General features: G+C 43.8%; 1 protein-coding gene across 2 annotated transcripts in view; it reads right to left on the bottom strand.

The window, feature by feature from the left end:
- LOC311236870 (cytoplasmic dynein 1 heavy chain 1-like) overlaps positions 1–12,870 on the bottom strand; it is a 30,775-nt gene extending 17,905 nt beyond the window's left edge. Inside the window, exons 1-3 of one of the 2 annotated variants that reach the window (XM_084324659.1) lie at positions 12,748–12,870; positions 9,851–10,024; positions 1,558–1,770 (exon numbers count right to left, since the gene is read on the bottom strand). In XM_084324659.1, the coding sequence (XP_084180785.1) occupies positions 1,558–1,755 (198 nt within the window). In that variant the 5' untranslated portion in view covers positions 1,756–1,770; positions 9,851–10,024; positions 12,748–12,870. Of the gene's footprint in view, positions 1–1,557; positions 1,771–9,850; positions 10,025–11,578; positions 11,686–12,747 lie in introns of those variants that run through there. The other variant, XM_084324660.1, reaches the window with a different exon arrangement.
- Between the last annotated feature and the right edge of the window lie 2,068 nt (positions 12,871–14,938).

The raw sequence follows: 14,938 nt of genomic DNA, 5'->3' as shown, positions 1-14,938 counted from the left end.
AGTACAGTAGGTACGCATATTTAAGGGGACCGTAAGGATGGTGTACTGGTGGGTGGTGTCCGACCGATTATAGTGGGCCGGTCTGGGCCAAAAAAATAAATGGACCTCCCTAATTTCTAAACCCTGGCTACGGCCCTGCCCATAGCCATAATTTAAGATAGAATTTAAGCGTTCGCAAAGTGCTGACATAGAAGCCATAATTCGGGCATATGGGTGTGGCTCTGTGTGAGTTAAGAGTTGTGAACAAAATTATGTACTGGAGGAAGGATATTTTACGGTTGAACAAACCCATCTTCATTCAGATATCTTAAGGTGAGAAGTCAAGGGACCCTTGTTAGCCCACAGCATCAAATTTAAACTATCTTAAAACAGCTTAAATGTGTTACAGAATCTACCCCCTCTACCAGTGAGCTAGCATGACATGGTCACTCACTACTAGGGCTGACCCCTATTAGTCGATTAGTCGACTAATCGGTCGAAAGGAGCCGTTGTCGACTGGCCAACCTCTTAGTCGAATATATATATATAAAAAAAAAAAAAAAAAAAAAAAGGTATCATTCTTTCCAAAAGAAAAGAGGCCTAGAAGCGTGGCTAACGCTAATGGCACGCATACCAGAGGCTAACTGCCTACGAAAACAGGCACAGAGGCACTGAAAGAGGATTTCACCCATCTAATGAACACACTAGACTAGACAAATATCAAGATGTATCCATCAGTGGAACAATTGCATGCTTTTGCAGAGGACAAGAAGCCTTCAGTAGACTCCTTCAGACATTAAGCACCCCCACAGCCCAAATGGAATGATAAAAAACAAAAAAAAAAAAATTATTTCTTTCAAAATATTATACCTAAAAAAAATAGAAATAGAAATTAGTCGACCAAGTCGACTAACGGCAAATTTTGGCCAATCATAGTCGACCATCCAAATCCTTAGTCGGGGACAGCCCTAGTCACTACCTTTGGATATTTCTTGCCGCTATGATCCATTTCATAAACATTAAGGGGCAGCTGGGTGGCGCGGCGGACATTGCGCTCGTCACCAACGCAAGAGACACCGGGTTCTAATCTGGCTGTCTGCGTTGCCTCCGGCTTGGGCCAGCCGTCATGGGTGGGAAGTCGATGGGTGGTAATCTGGTCGTTGTGAACAGCGACTCCTACAGGTCAGTTGGGGTGCCTGCACAGCAAAGTCAGGAAAATGGCGGGGGCAGTGTGAGCCTCCCACACGTTACTCCTCGCCAAATGAGAGTCCGCGCTGGAAGGTGAAAAGATGCGACAGGCTGCCTCCTTGTGTACCGGAGGGGACATATGATGCAAGGCTTCTATCCTTCCTACAACCAGCCAGTCGGGGGCATATGCGAGCAACGATCAGGACAGGGGAGGGAGAATTGGCACGAGAGGTAAATTGGGATGGGGAGAAAAATCACAGAAAAAAGGAGGAGAAAAAGTAGATCAAAAAGAAATAAACATTTAAGGGGATTTGGAAGCCAAGTCACATGGACGACCGTAAGAGAGCGGGTGATGTCGACTAGCAGCTAGATGTGGCCAACAGATGCTACCTTGGCCTGCAGCGCAGCCAGGTCAGGCTTGATGGCCTGGGCCTCCGACATGATGGCGTACTCCTCCTTGTAGCGGCCGATGCTGGACTCTAGGTCTCGGATCATCTGCTCCACCTCCTCCGCCTTCGACTGGTCGTCTGTGGCGTCGTCCTCCAGCTTCTGCAGCTCGTTACGCAGAGGCTCCACACGCTTCAGCATGTCTGCATAGTTCAGCTGGAGGAGAGAGAGGAGAGGAGAGGAGAGAGGAGGAGAGGAGAGGAGAGGAGAAAGGGAGAAGAGGGGAGAGGAAAGGAGAGGAGAGAGGAGAGGAGAGAGAAGAGAGAAGAGGAGAGAGAAGAGAGGAGAGGAGGAGAGGAGAGAGGAGAAGAGAGGAGAGGAGAGGAGAGAGAAGAGAGGAGAGGAGAAGAGAGAGGAGAGAGAAGAGAGGAGAGAGAAGAGGAGGAGAGAGAAGAGAGGAGAGGAGAGAGAAGAGGAGACAGGCTGTTAAACACTAGACTGTAAAAATTATTAGAGATCAATCACAAAATAAACTATTTATTAGACTTGAATGTACTAGGTAGAAAACATTACAACTGTGCTGCATAGGCACTCACAGGAGTCTACAGATTTGTTTGCAACATCAGTAGTCTTTGCATGAAGGTACCAATGGTCCTGAATTGTTAACCCCTTAAGCCCCCATCTTATATATATATATATATTCATTTCACGTAATAAATAGATCAATTAATCCATATTAATTAATGTTGCGTTTCTTTTTCAAATGTAGCCATAGTAAAGACCCTAACCCTGTCAAAACAGCAGTCAACGTGTATATTTTCAGCACTACGTTTGTTTATGATTTTAAGTGTTATTAGCGAAATATGAGTTTATACATTTCTCTGCGCATTGCATCGGAAACGGGAGGAAATGACGCCGTCATGAAATCATTGTAGTCCTAAGAAAGAGGAGACCCAGGGCTTTCGATGGACGTCGCTCACACCAGCCTGTCAAAGCTGCTAAAATATTCTATGCAAAAGATGCTGATGTTATTTTTGTGATTATATCTCACGGGTCGAACAAACCTGAATGTTATTGTCATAAAATACAACGTATATGGTTTCTTTACCCTTCTGTGAACGTCTACAAAAAAAACATGTTGAAATCTGGTGAAAATGGCAGAGATATGGACATTATACGAAAGTAACTGTACTTACAGTAGATTTCATTCACAGTCTTTGCTGCCCTGTAACAGGCACCTAGTGGTATTAAATCCAGATTTAACTCTGCCATTGGAAAGAGCCTAGAGGAGATTTGGCCCAACCCATAGATGTATGACTTGGCCATAATAAGGTCATTTATAGGCCCGATATTCTATATTCATATTTCAAATTGCATGTGTCCGGCTGGAAAGATTCAGTACTGTATCTACAAAGAAAAACTGTAAATCATCTGCCCTTTATTCACTTGCTTAGATTTTTAGTACACTTGATCTCAAGAAGGTGCAGAATGAGCTTTCACGTCTGGTCAATGGTGTTATTCACAGTCAAATAAAAGAAATGTATATTATCTGTTGCTTCATTAAAATTTATCGTCTCAAGCATAGTAACGGAGAGATGGGGGTGCCCTCGTGGCACATACCATCAGGGGCGTAGCTGGGGGGGGGTAGCTTAGGATGATTCCAAGGGCCCAGCACTGGGGGGGGCCCCCCAAATATTTTTTTTTACTAGACATCACAGGTGTATTATTGATGCTCTCATTGATACTATGTTTGTTTCTGAAGTGTGTGTGTGTGTGTGTGAGATATATAGAGAGAGAGGGGGGGCTTTGGTAGACTATTGCATTGGTCCATTCATTGAAGATGAACGCAATGCGACATCCTTTACTAGGCTCACCCACCAACAGTGCAGGTGCTGAACTGCTGATCCGAATGTATAGGTAAAAACCATATTATGCGTTTTCATCAATAAAAAAATGGCAAATAAAAATTCCGCTTGCGCGCTCGTCTGCCGGCTCCATTTGCACTACAACTCAGACCTCATTGCACCGTACCCTAGGTTGTACCTCGTCCCATTTCTGCATTGTACTTTATATTGTATTATAACTCAGTTACTAATTTGTTTCTACCGCCGCGGACTGTCGATCATGAAATAAGACATTTAGACTTTTACACAGAGTAGCTCCTCTCTGTTGGGCGGTGCAAGGAGGAGGGGCTGCCCGGGGGGGCAAAGAGGCCAAGATGGCGTCTTGAATCTCACCTCAGACAGAGAGTCGCCTGTTCCGAATCCCGCCTCAGACGTGACATGGAAACGAATCCCCATTACATACTGTACACTGATCGAGTTGTGGAATACCCATGTAGAGGTGCTATGTTAATCTAGGGCCCCAAACTAGTCTTTGTATGGATTTGCCATTAATATACATCTCTATCACAAAAGCGACTGGATGCGGCTAGGTGGTGCAGTGGGCAAGGCACTCACCACCAATGCTGGAGACGCTGGGTTCGAGCCCAGCTCTCCACATTGTTTTCAGTTTGGCCGTTCATACTAATACAATTGGCAGTATTAGGGGGAGGGAAAACTGATGGGTGCGGATCGGACGTTGTGGACAGCGACTCCTACAGGTCGGTTGGTGTGCCTGCGCAGTAGAATCAGGACGCGATGGGGGCGGCGTCCCTCCACAGCGCAGACCCCTGACGCTGAAAGATCACGCCGTGCAGGTGAAAAGATGCGACGGCTGCTACATCGAGTACCGGAGGGGACTCGTGTAATGTATGGCTTCGTCCACATTGCAGCCGGCTTGTGGGAGGCAAGAAACAGCGTTCGAGACAGGGGAGGGTAGAATTGGATGATACGAAATTGGGATGGGAGAAAAAGTGGATAAAAAATAATAAAAAAAAAGCGAGTGAAAATCTATTTATTGTGGTCCCTCGACTAGCAGCTTCCAATAATAAATGCAATAAATTTAGCATAGAATAAAATAAGATTACTAAAACAAGATTACTATACAGTTCGAAAAAGTGTGCAGTGCAATACAATAAATTTAGCATAGACACGCAAATTCGTGAAGCATTCCTTATTGTTACTGTATTTTATGAAATATTAGTATGAAATCATATTTACTGACTCTCCCATATTATTTGGCCTTATGCTACTTACTACCCTCTAGTGGCGAGCTGTGGTAACTGCAGAGTCTCTGCTCTGGCTTCAGTGTTGATTATCTATTCGACACTACCCTCTAGTGGCGAGCTGTGGTAACTGCAGACTCTCTGCTCTGGCTTCAGTGTTGAATATCTATTCGACACTGCTTTTTTTCTTTTCTTTTTTTAGACCCCAGTGAATTATAAATGTAATCTTTACATAGACCGACTTGTTTCTGTTTAAAACTGTAGGACCAGTGAATTATAAATGTAATCTTTAGGTAGACTGACTTGTTTCTGTTTAAAACTGTAGGACCAGTGAATTATAAATGTAATCTTTAGGCAGACTGACTTGTGTTTCTGTTTAAAACTATTCTCCACTTGCACAAACGTGCGGGCGGCATATCCGGTTACTTCTACCATGTGTAGACTTGTTCCGGTCCCGTCACAATACATAGACTTTAGCAACTTTCCTCCCGTCAATTAAACAACTTTATCGTCACTTTTCTTATTACGTTTAGAAATTATATTTGTTTGCATTGTTAATCTGTTCACCATTAGTTTTTATCGTTAGTATTGTCAATGTGTTGACGTTTTACAAAAGGAAATGCGTGTGGACTGTGGAGTTGTGGACAGACTTCAGACAGAGGTACTGAAACTTTTGTATTATTATATTATAGAATGCAACAATCTATTTAATAAGCAAACGTGTGTTGTGCCGGTGGAGATACAGATACCGGTGGAGATACAGATACCGGTGGTGATATCGGTGGAGATACAGATACCGGTGGCGATATCGGTGGAGATACAGATACCGGTGGAAATATCGGTGGAGATACAGATTCCGGTGGCGATATCGGTGGACATACAGATACCGGTGGAGATATCGGTGGAGATACAGATACCGGTGGAGATATCGGTGGAGATACAGATACCGGTGGAGATATCGGTGGTGATACAGATACCGGTGGCAATATCGGTGGTGATATAGATACCGGTGGCGATATAGATATCGGTGGTGATATAGATACCGGTGGCGATATCGGTGGAGATATAGATATCGGTGGCGATATAGATACCGGTGGAGATACCGGTGGCGATATCGGTGGAGATATAGATACCAGTGGCGATATAGATATCGGTGGTGATATAGATACCGGTGGCGATATCGGTGGAGATATAGATATCGGTGGCGATATCGGTACCAGCGGCGGCTCTCGAACTGGTTCCAAGGATGATTCTGAAGCAGATTGTGGCTCCGGGTTGTAGACGTAGGGTTCTGGAAGGAGTCTGGGTTCTTCTGGTTGTAGACGTAGGGTTCTGGAAGGAGTCTGGGTTCTTCTGGTTTCTGGTTCTTCAGGTTGTAGACGTAGGGTTCTGGAAGGAGTCTGGGTTCTTCTGGTTGTAGTTCTGATTCTTCAGGTTGTAGACGTAGGGTTCTGGAAAGAGTCTGGGTTCTTCTGGTTGTAGTTCAGGTAGAGCTGCCGCGATTACCGCGGTATCGCCGTTACATCACGGCCACCGCAAGAGTAGGCTGAATACCGCATCACCGCTGTTTTTTTATAATAATAATTGTTGTGAAGGATCAGATTAAACCAAATATATATATTTATTTATGGATATATATTTAATAGTATTTGTATATCGTTTGATATCCCCTGTATATTCCTTGTACAATATGCACTGAATATCCCTTTAGTCTACTAAACAGCCCATAATAGTTTCATTCTACCATTGGACGAGAACCTGGCGCCAGCAGCCATGCCCCTTGGTTCAAGTTCAATCGTGCCGCCCAACATGTCGTGGCAAGCCCGGTTCCGCGTAGGAATACGTCTGGCGAAATACGAATGGTACTATTTGTTCACAGCGCATATATATATGGCGCAAGTAAAGTAGAACTTTCTTTTAGTCCATTAGTTCTTTACCCTCCAACTAAGTAACAGACGCAAAGCCTCACCCACGACGCACGTGTGGTGCAGTAAGGCCTACTTGGCCTCAGAATAGGCATTGAGATATCGTGTGGATTAATAGTTGAATTGTCATAGTTTGGCACTATACCGTCGAGTTGGACGTATTTCTATTAAGCTAATAATAGTCTATTATGTATGGTGCATCGTTCGGTTAGAGTTATAAAGTGAGCAGTACCCCCATCGTTCCTGACGTTATCTGGAGTCTTAACCAGGCTGGGCAGACCACGTGTGGTGCTTGCATCCGAGGAGCTCCGGGCCAGGACGAGTGGACCTGTACATTGGATTACTTTACCCGGACGACGGCGAGCCTTCCACGGCTTGGATTATCTACATGCTTTGGGTGCTTTGATTATTCCATGGATAACGGCCAACACTGCTGAGTGTTGGAACTACCCCCCGGAGAGGAGTCCAGGTGAGACGGCGCTCTACTCCAGTGAGGTCGCCTCACGTCTCTTCATCTGTGGACCGGCAGCTACCGTCCACCAGAGGGTCCAGCTGTATTCATCTGCGGACCGAGGTTCTGTGGGCATCGTGTTCAGGACTCTGAATTCTCCCAAGAAATCGTCGGCCAGATGGGATACCGCCAGCGGCTCTTCTAACCCCCCCTCCTACTGTCTTACAACCAGCGGGACCCCCCCCCCCCCCCTTAGGGTATCCAGCTATAATCATTTAAGTACCATCGCTATAGTTCCCTAAAGAACCGGGTTGTATACTTACTCCCTGCGTAACCAGAGATTGGACATTCAATGTTGATTTACCTACGAATACTCATTCGCCATACAAGTGCATTTCAAATCATAAATGTCATTAAGTGAACGTTGTATATACCCTTTGCTATATAAAATATTCGATTTATACATTTGTGTGGACTTCGTTTCATCAGGTGGGAAAGTGTTCATCATATCTATATCATGTACTGGATGGCCAGAAGTTAAAGTACAAGAGGTAGTGGTTTAATAATACCATACTTATCAATACAGTCAGGGAATTGTACCCCTCAGTTACAATAATAAAGTACCCTCCTCTCGTTGGGCTTGCGGCTCTGCAGATATACCCTACTCCTCTATCAAGGTTCCAAGCGACCCTATTGGGTACCAGAAAAGTCACGTGAAACATTGCAGACCACTGATGGTCAGAAGAGAGACGCGTCACACGTTGGAGCGTCATGCAGTGTGTTACCACCAATCGGCAAGCGCGTATTAGTTTTTTACGTCCTAAATGTCAGCCATTGATCAGAGCTCATCACAACACGGCTAATAACGTTAGCTTTAGCTCCCCGCCGGAGTGGACTACCATCGCTCCTCACGAGTACTAAACGAGACAATGATTTTTGTTGTGAAGGGCCAGATTAAAACTGATAATCTACCTTTATTGTTTGATATACTTTGTATATTATTTATATATACACGGAATATCCCTTTACCTGCGTTCAAACCAGAGTAATATTCGCTCTCCTTATTGGACAGCGCCCTAGGCGCTAGCTCGCAAGCCCCCAACGTCAGGTTCAAAGACAAGTTCAGGCATGTCAGAACATGCCCGGAGACAGCGTATTGATACCAGACAACGACTGCGGTTTGGGACTAGATAATCACTTAAGTATATATACAGCGCAAGGTGCGCACAGCAGTACGTTCAGTACCCTTACCCACCTTACCCCGAGCACCTGCTTGTCCATCTAAACAAGCCAACGTAGTTCATCGTGGTGAAGTGAGCAACTCGTGCGTTGAGAACATGTGCGAATAGAATAGTAAAGTGTCAGAGTTTAATGCAGTAACGTCAAGTTCGACCTAATCTAATGTGAAGTAAATAGTCGTTCATTTATTGTATATCGTGCGGCCACAGTTCGTTCGTGTGTAGCATTACCCAGCGGTTCGTCGTGTTTTAGCTAGTGTACCTTAGCCAGGGTGTGTGGCCTAAATACGTCGCCCACACCCGAGGAGGCCTAGTCAGAGAACCATTGCACATGTGCACAGGAGAACCAGCGTCGGCGATTGCAGAACCATTACTGGTTGGATTATATTGATTTGGAACGTGTTACCCGGAGAAGAGCCTCGTTGATTTCCACTATCGTTTGGGATTCAACCTCGTGAGGATTACCACTCGGGCTGGCCTCATGGACAGAGGCTGGCTAGCTGTCATCAGTGCTATCGAGCATTTGGATTACAACTATTGCTTTGCTGCTGATCGTGGGATTTACAAGGACCGACTCCTGTACGTGGAGTCTCTTTATTCTTCATTGAATCAGACTGAGTATCCGAACATTCCTCTACCCTCAAGGCCTTACACCCCGGAGGGAACCCATTGTCTCCAGGCGGTACCAGCGTTGCCTTCTATAGTTGCTATTATACGACAGTTGGTGTCAACTTAGACCCATCGTAGGATTCCTGCTATTCTTAGTGACTCATGCTATTGACTGACTTTACGCATATTCTTCGCCATACAAGCGCGACCCTAATTCTCATTCTGTAACCTAATGTTGCATAATAATAAAATACCCTCAAATACTATTTCTTTGTCAATGCCGTGTTCTTGTGAGTGTTCACCATCTATATTTGATGTACTGTCTGGCCAGTAATTAAAGTACATAACTAGCAGTGGTTTAATCTATCACAATCTTTAATACAGTCAGGGTTTTGTAACCCCTCAGTTACAATTTTACTGTCTGCAACGAATGTTATAATAAAAGCCCTTCGTTCTATACACTTGTCTGATTGAAAACTTTATTAACAGACCGCAGAATGGGACAACTCAGCACGCTCTGAGCAAAGAAAGGAACTGAGATATGAATTGAGTATTGCTTGCCTTGCTATGGTCCGGTAAATATGCTGATGTTATTGAACGTGTAACTATATAACGTTAATGCCACAAAACGAATGCTTTTATTATAAAGTAGTAACTTTATAATAATAATAATAATAATAATAAGAAGAAAGGGTCGGGGGGGGTAACCACCCCTGCCCGCGACACCGAGTGAACGGCGCACAAATCCGTGTTTCACTTTCAATAACGAATGTGTGCTTGCCGAATCCCAAACAATATTCATGCTGCAAAGTCATCCTCTAAAGATAGACATTTAGACTATAAAGAGTAGACTACTACTAAAAAAAAATGCATTCAAACTTTTTTTTTTATTTGTGTGTGCGTGCGGTAATAACCGTGGCGGTAGGAAATATTTCGCAAATTTGTGCGGTAAGGAAAACATCAATACCGCGGCAGCTCTAAGTTCAGGTTCTTCAGGTTGTAGACGTAGGGTTCTGGAAGGAGTCTGGGTTCTTCTGGTTGTAGTTCTGGTTCTGGTTCTTCAGGTTGTAGACGTAGGGTTCTGGAAGGAGTCGGGGTTCTTCTGGTTGTAGTTCTGGTTCTTCAGGAGTCTCCTCCTCAACTGAAAGGAACAGCAGATTACAGATGAATGTGTGTTTGAGTCAAAAGGTAACGGAGGGACAAAGCAACATTTCATCTAACATTTTCATCAGAACGCCGTTCTTTAGTTGTTCTTGTTTCATTGAATCAGGATACATTAAGATGGGAGCCTCGTCGTTCCATTGTTACTGCACTGTGCAAACCTATCGCACAGAGCATCCACAACAGTCACATCAACAGAGAGGCAGGAGAATAAGGTCAAATCAACGCGAATAAAAACTGACCAATCAATGGACTAGTGAAAATTCACTAGAATGCAGGATTTGAAAAAAAATTCATTTTTCTTTTTTAAATCCTGCATTCTAGTGAACGTTCATAGTAACACTGCACTTCAGACAACCTACAGCTGGTGATGGTGTCTACTAGGTCTTCACGTGTTAAACAGCTGAGAGCAGTCACTGCTGTTTTTTGTAGTCTTCTTTTCATACACAGTACACACATCTTACCAAGTGTTAGCACCTAGGGCTGCATTTTACATTTCGTTGACAATAAATATCATTCATTCATTCATCTGTACTATTGATACATTTATGGCGTGATTATGAATCTCGGCCAATAATGTACCGGGCCGTCGGGCTTAAAGGAATCACACACACTCACATACCGTGATTTGTTATTATGGTGACATTTATTGTGACAGAGTTAGGGGGGGGGGCACCGTCCCTGGAGGTCCTGAAGACCAGGTCGATGCGTGGAGTGGACGGAGCCCCTTCTCCATCTCCCTGCTCCAAACATCTATTTAATATATGTGTCAGATATTAAACTGATAACTCCTAGAACCCACCTCACCCCTGCCCACTTTGACAACCTAGGATGGCTTAGAGTAGACGACAGAGTACAGCAACTTGCAATGGGCCTGGTCTACAAGATACACTATACGACCAAGGTACCCATGTACATGTAAAAATACTTCCCAAAGGTCAGTGAATACCACGACCACAACACCAGAGGGAGCTCCACAAATCATGTTAAACCCAGATTCGGCTCAAACAAGGGACTAAACACGTTTAGCAATTATGCCACATCAATGTGGAACGCCCTACCCACAGCTGTAAAGGAATGTGAACACTACCCACTTTAAAAAAACACTCAAAGAACACCTACGGGAGACTGCAATTCGAAACTGGCCCCTGTAAATGTCCTAACCCAACCCCCTCCAATGTACAGTAAATGACCAAGTATGGTTGTCAATATTCCAATGTACAGTTTTGCTTGTACAGTTATACAGTGTGTGTCCCCCACCCCACCTACCCAACCTCCTCCAATGTACAGTTTCTACGTCAAATGTACTCTCTTTTCTGGACTCTTTTTGTATCACAAACAGTACTGTATTTGCAAATCTGGTATGTCATTAGCCCCTTTCGTGACTTTCGGTTTGCAAGCCTGTGGCTTTTGTGACCGGAGTCACTTGCCCACCCGCCCCGATCACCCAGTAGCGAAACGACCAAGCGTCGTCAAGGGGCTCGCGGTGTGTCAAGAATACATCAGATCTGAATTTCAAAGATACCCAGCGTACAATATGGGTCTAACACAGCTTCACGATGGGGTCTGGAAGCTCGGAGTTGCTAATAAACAGTTTAAAACATTGTTACTCGACGAGTGGTATTTACAGACCGAACGTCCATCTCCGCCGTTGGTGTCACAGCGCATGCGCACCATGCCGCGTTCACGTTACTGGGAAGAAGCGGAAGAACCAGAGGACATCTCGTTGCTACAACTAGGAAGCCTTCACGCTTTGACTCTATATATATCTATGGATGAAACGCCCACATCCATACTTCCGCAATTCGTGACGCGAAGTGGGAGATATGGGGTCTATAAAATAATCCCATATGTCCTAGTAGGAATTACCACTAGGAGGCTGACGTGAATGGTTTTTCCCAGTCGGAAACTGGTTCTTCCGCTTCTTCCCAGTAACGTGAACGCGGCATGGTGCGCATGCGCTGTGACACCAACGGCGGAGATTCGGTAACCCTGATGTAAACAAGACGAAAGTCTTTCTCTGGTCTGCATCCCCTTAACAGCTGTACTGTATTGTACCCATTCTGGAATCTGTTAATACATTTTTCAAATCAATCAACAACAGATCGTCGTTGTTTTATTTTTAGCCAAACAACTGCAACGTTATTCGCGTTATTTACACGAATTCGCCATCGAAACACGAGACTTAACGAAAACTTGGATCCTTCGGTTGGAAATTGGATATTCCAGTGGAAACATTTGTCATTTTACATTATGTTAGATGCGTTATGAAATCCACGTGTTTGTCAAAATAACAGATAGAAGCAACAATTCACTTAAAGGAACACTCCAACATTTTGGGAGATTAGCTTATTTGCCATCTACCCTGGAGTTAGACAAGAAGATACAAACCTGTTTCTTCTCTGTGCATGCAGTAGGAGTAGGAAGACGCGCACCGTTAGCCTAGCTTAGCGTCAGTCACTGGAAGTAGGTTCCTCCATTAGCCTTGTTCCCAACGTCTTCCTACGCCTACTGCATGCACAGAGAAGAAAAAGGTATGTATCTTCTTGTGTAACTCCAGGGTAGATGGCAAATAAGCTAATTTCCCAAAATGTTGGAGTGTTCCTTTAAGGTTAAAACAAATCCCATAATTAACTCTGAACTGGTCCTCCGCGAAACGCTCGTTGTACAAGTATGAGGGAATTTTTATGGAATTTAACTTACCAACACGGTGTCTTCGTGTTATCTAGCTAACCAAAACGCTTCTTCTTCGGGTTGTTCATCGTAAAAGTTATGATATTCCATCATTCCAATGATTACAGCAAAGGGAAAGCAGCGTGCGACTTGAAAACACATGATGATGCCGCTGAACTGTGCCAGTGGGTTCGAGTCCAGGTGAAGTGACGAGAGGAGGCGCCACAATTAACTATGCAGATTGTAGTGATCAGATGAACCAGTCAGAGGAGAGGAGGCAGTTGTTTATCTCACCCAGGAGTGTGCAGATGAACCAGTCAGAGGAGAGGAGGCAGTTTTTTATCTCACCGAGGAGAGGTGTAGTGCAGGGTGAGCCAGTCAGACAATAGAGTGAGAGGAGAGGTGTTAAGCTGTTGTTTATCTCACCGAGGAGATACAAGTGGGAACGAGGTTAACCCTTTCACTGCCGCACTACCAAACGGTTAATGTTCCAGGGGCGGAGCTAGGGGGTGGCTACCTGGGCTCAAGCCCCGGATGTATTCTGAAAAGCCCCGAATCTATTTAAAAAAAAATAAAAAAAAATAAAAAAAAATGATGATTTTTTTTTTTTTTTTTTTTCAATTCATCCTTGTTACATGAAAATATGTTTGCACCAGATTTAGCAGAAGCTAATTTCCATCTGTGGTCTATCCAGCTGCTAAGTGTATTTGAGTGAGTTAAGTCTTGGTGTTATGGTAGACTCAGACCTAAGCTTTAAATCACAATCAACAAGTTGACAAAAACTTAATTCTTCCACCTTAGAAACATAGCTAAAGTACGGCCATTTATAAATCAAAAGGACGCTGAAAACCAGATCCATGCCTTTATCTCAAGCCAACTCGACTACTGTAATGCACTCCTTACCGGCCTCCCGAAAAAATACGATGATAACTATTTTATTGCAATGCACTATTGCATTATTTTATTCTATTTTACTAACTATTTTATTGCACTGCACTATTTTACTTTGTATCAGTGAATCATAGACGCCTGGCCATAAGAGCATTCGGAGCATCTCTGCTCTCCCACTATTGAACTTGGGGGAGCAAAGGTATGATCTTGCTCCACCACTTTTTGATTATATGAAAAATATGATATATCCCCCCCCAATATATAAATCTAACCATAACTACGTTATGGTTAACTGAGTTTTATAGTGAAAAGAGCAGCTTTATTGGTCAAGATTGAAGGCTCTATATTGCAGGAAATTGCACGTACAGGTTAATTAAATTCAAAAAAAATCTGTCGTGGAGGGGGTCGTGCCTGACCCCCTACAAACCACCCCTTGCCTGCCCAAAAAAAATAAAAAAAAATAATAAAAAATAATAAAAAAATAATAATAAAAAAAAAATTAAAAAAAAAAAAAAAAAGGGGGGGGGGGCCATCTGGGCTAAGCCCCGGATCTCCTACAATCCTAAATCCGCCCCTGGTTTGTACCACTAGGATACTCCGTGTTGGGGAAACTTTGACCAAACTACTAACGTTAGCTACTTCATAATGAAAAGTAGAACTCAAATCTATCTCAAATAATAATACAATAAAATAAATAAATGTGATTGATTGATTGATTGATTGAAAACTTTATGAATAGAATGCAGAATGGGTACAATACAGTACAGCTCAATACACACAATTGCTAAGGGGATGCAGACCAGAGAAAGACTTTCATCTTGTTTACATCAAGGTCCCCCATTTTCAATTCATCATAACATATATGACATACATGACATACAGATAGACAGTATACTGCTACATCTATACATTTATGACATACCAGATTTACAAATACAGTACTGTTTGTGATACAAAAAAAGTTTAAAAAAGAGAGTATATACATTTGACGAAGAAACTGTACATTGGATCAGGTGGGGTGGGGGGGGTTGGGTAGGTGGGGTGGGGGGGCTGTACATAGGAGGTGGTTGGGTGGGTGGGGTGGTGGTGGGGGGGGGGGTAACTGTACATAGGAGGTGGTTGGGGGGGGGGGGGGGGGGGGTGGGTAGGCGGGGGGGGGTAACTGTACATTGGATTATCGATGAAACTTTACTTGGTCCCAAGAAGAGGGTCTCGTGTATTATTGGGTTAGGACATTTACTGTACATTGGAGGGGGTTGGGTTAGGACATTTACAGGTACCAGTTTCGAATTGCAGTCTCCCGTAGGTGCTCATTGAGAGTGGTTTTAAA

Source organism: Notolepis coatsorum, assembly GCF_963971535.1.
Source record: "Notolepis coatsorum genome assembly, chromosome: 11".
Lineage (NCBI taxonomy): Eukaryota > Metazoa > Chordata > Actinopteri > Aulopiformes > Paralepididae > Notolepis > Notolepis coatsorum.
The sequence above is the reverse complement of the archived record's forward strand: the minus strand, read 5'-3'. Positions and strand labels throughout refer to the sequence as shown.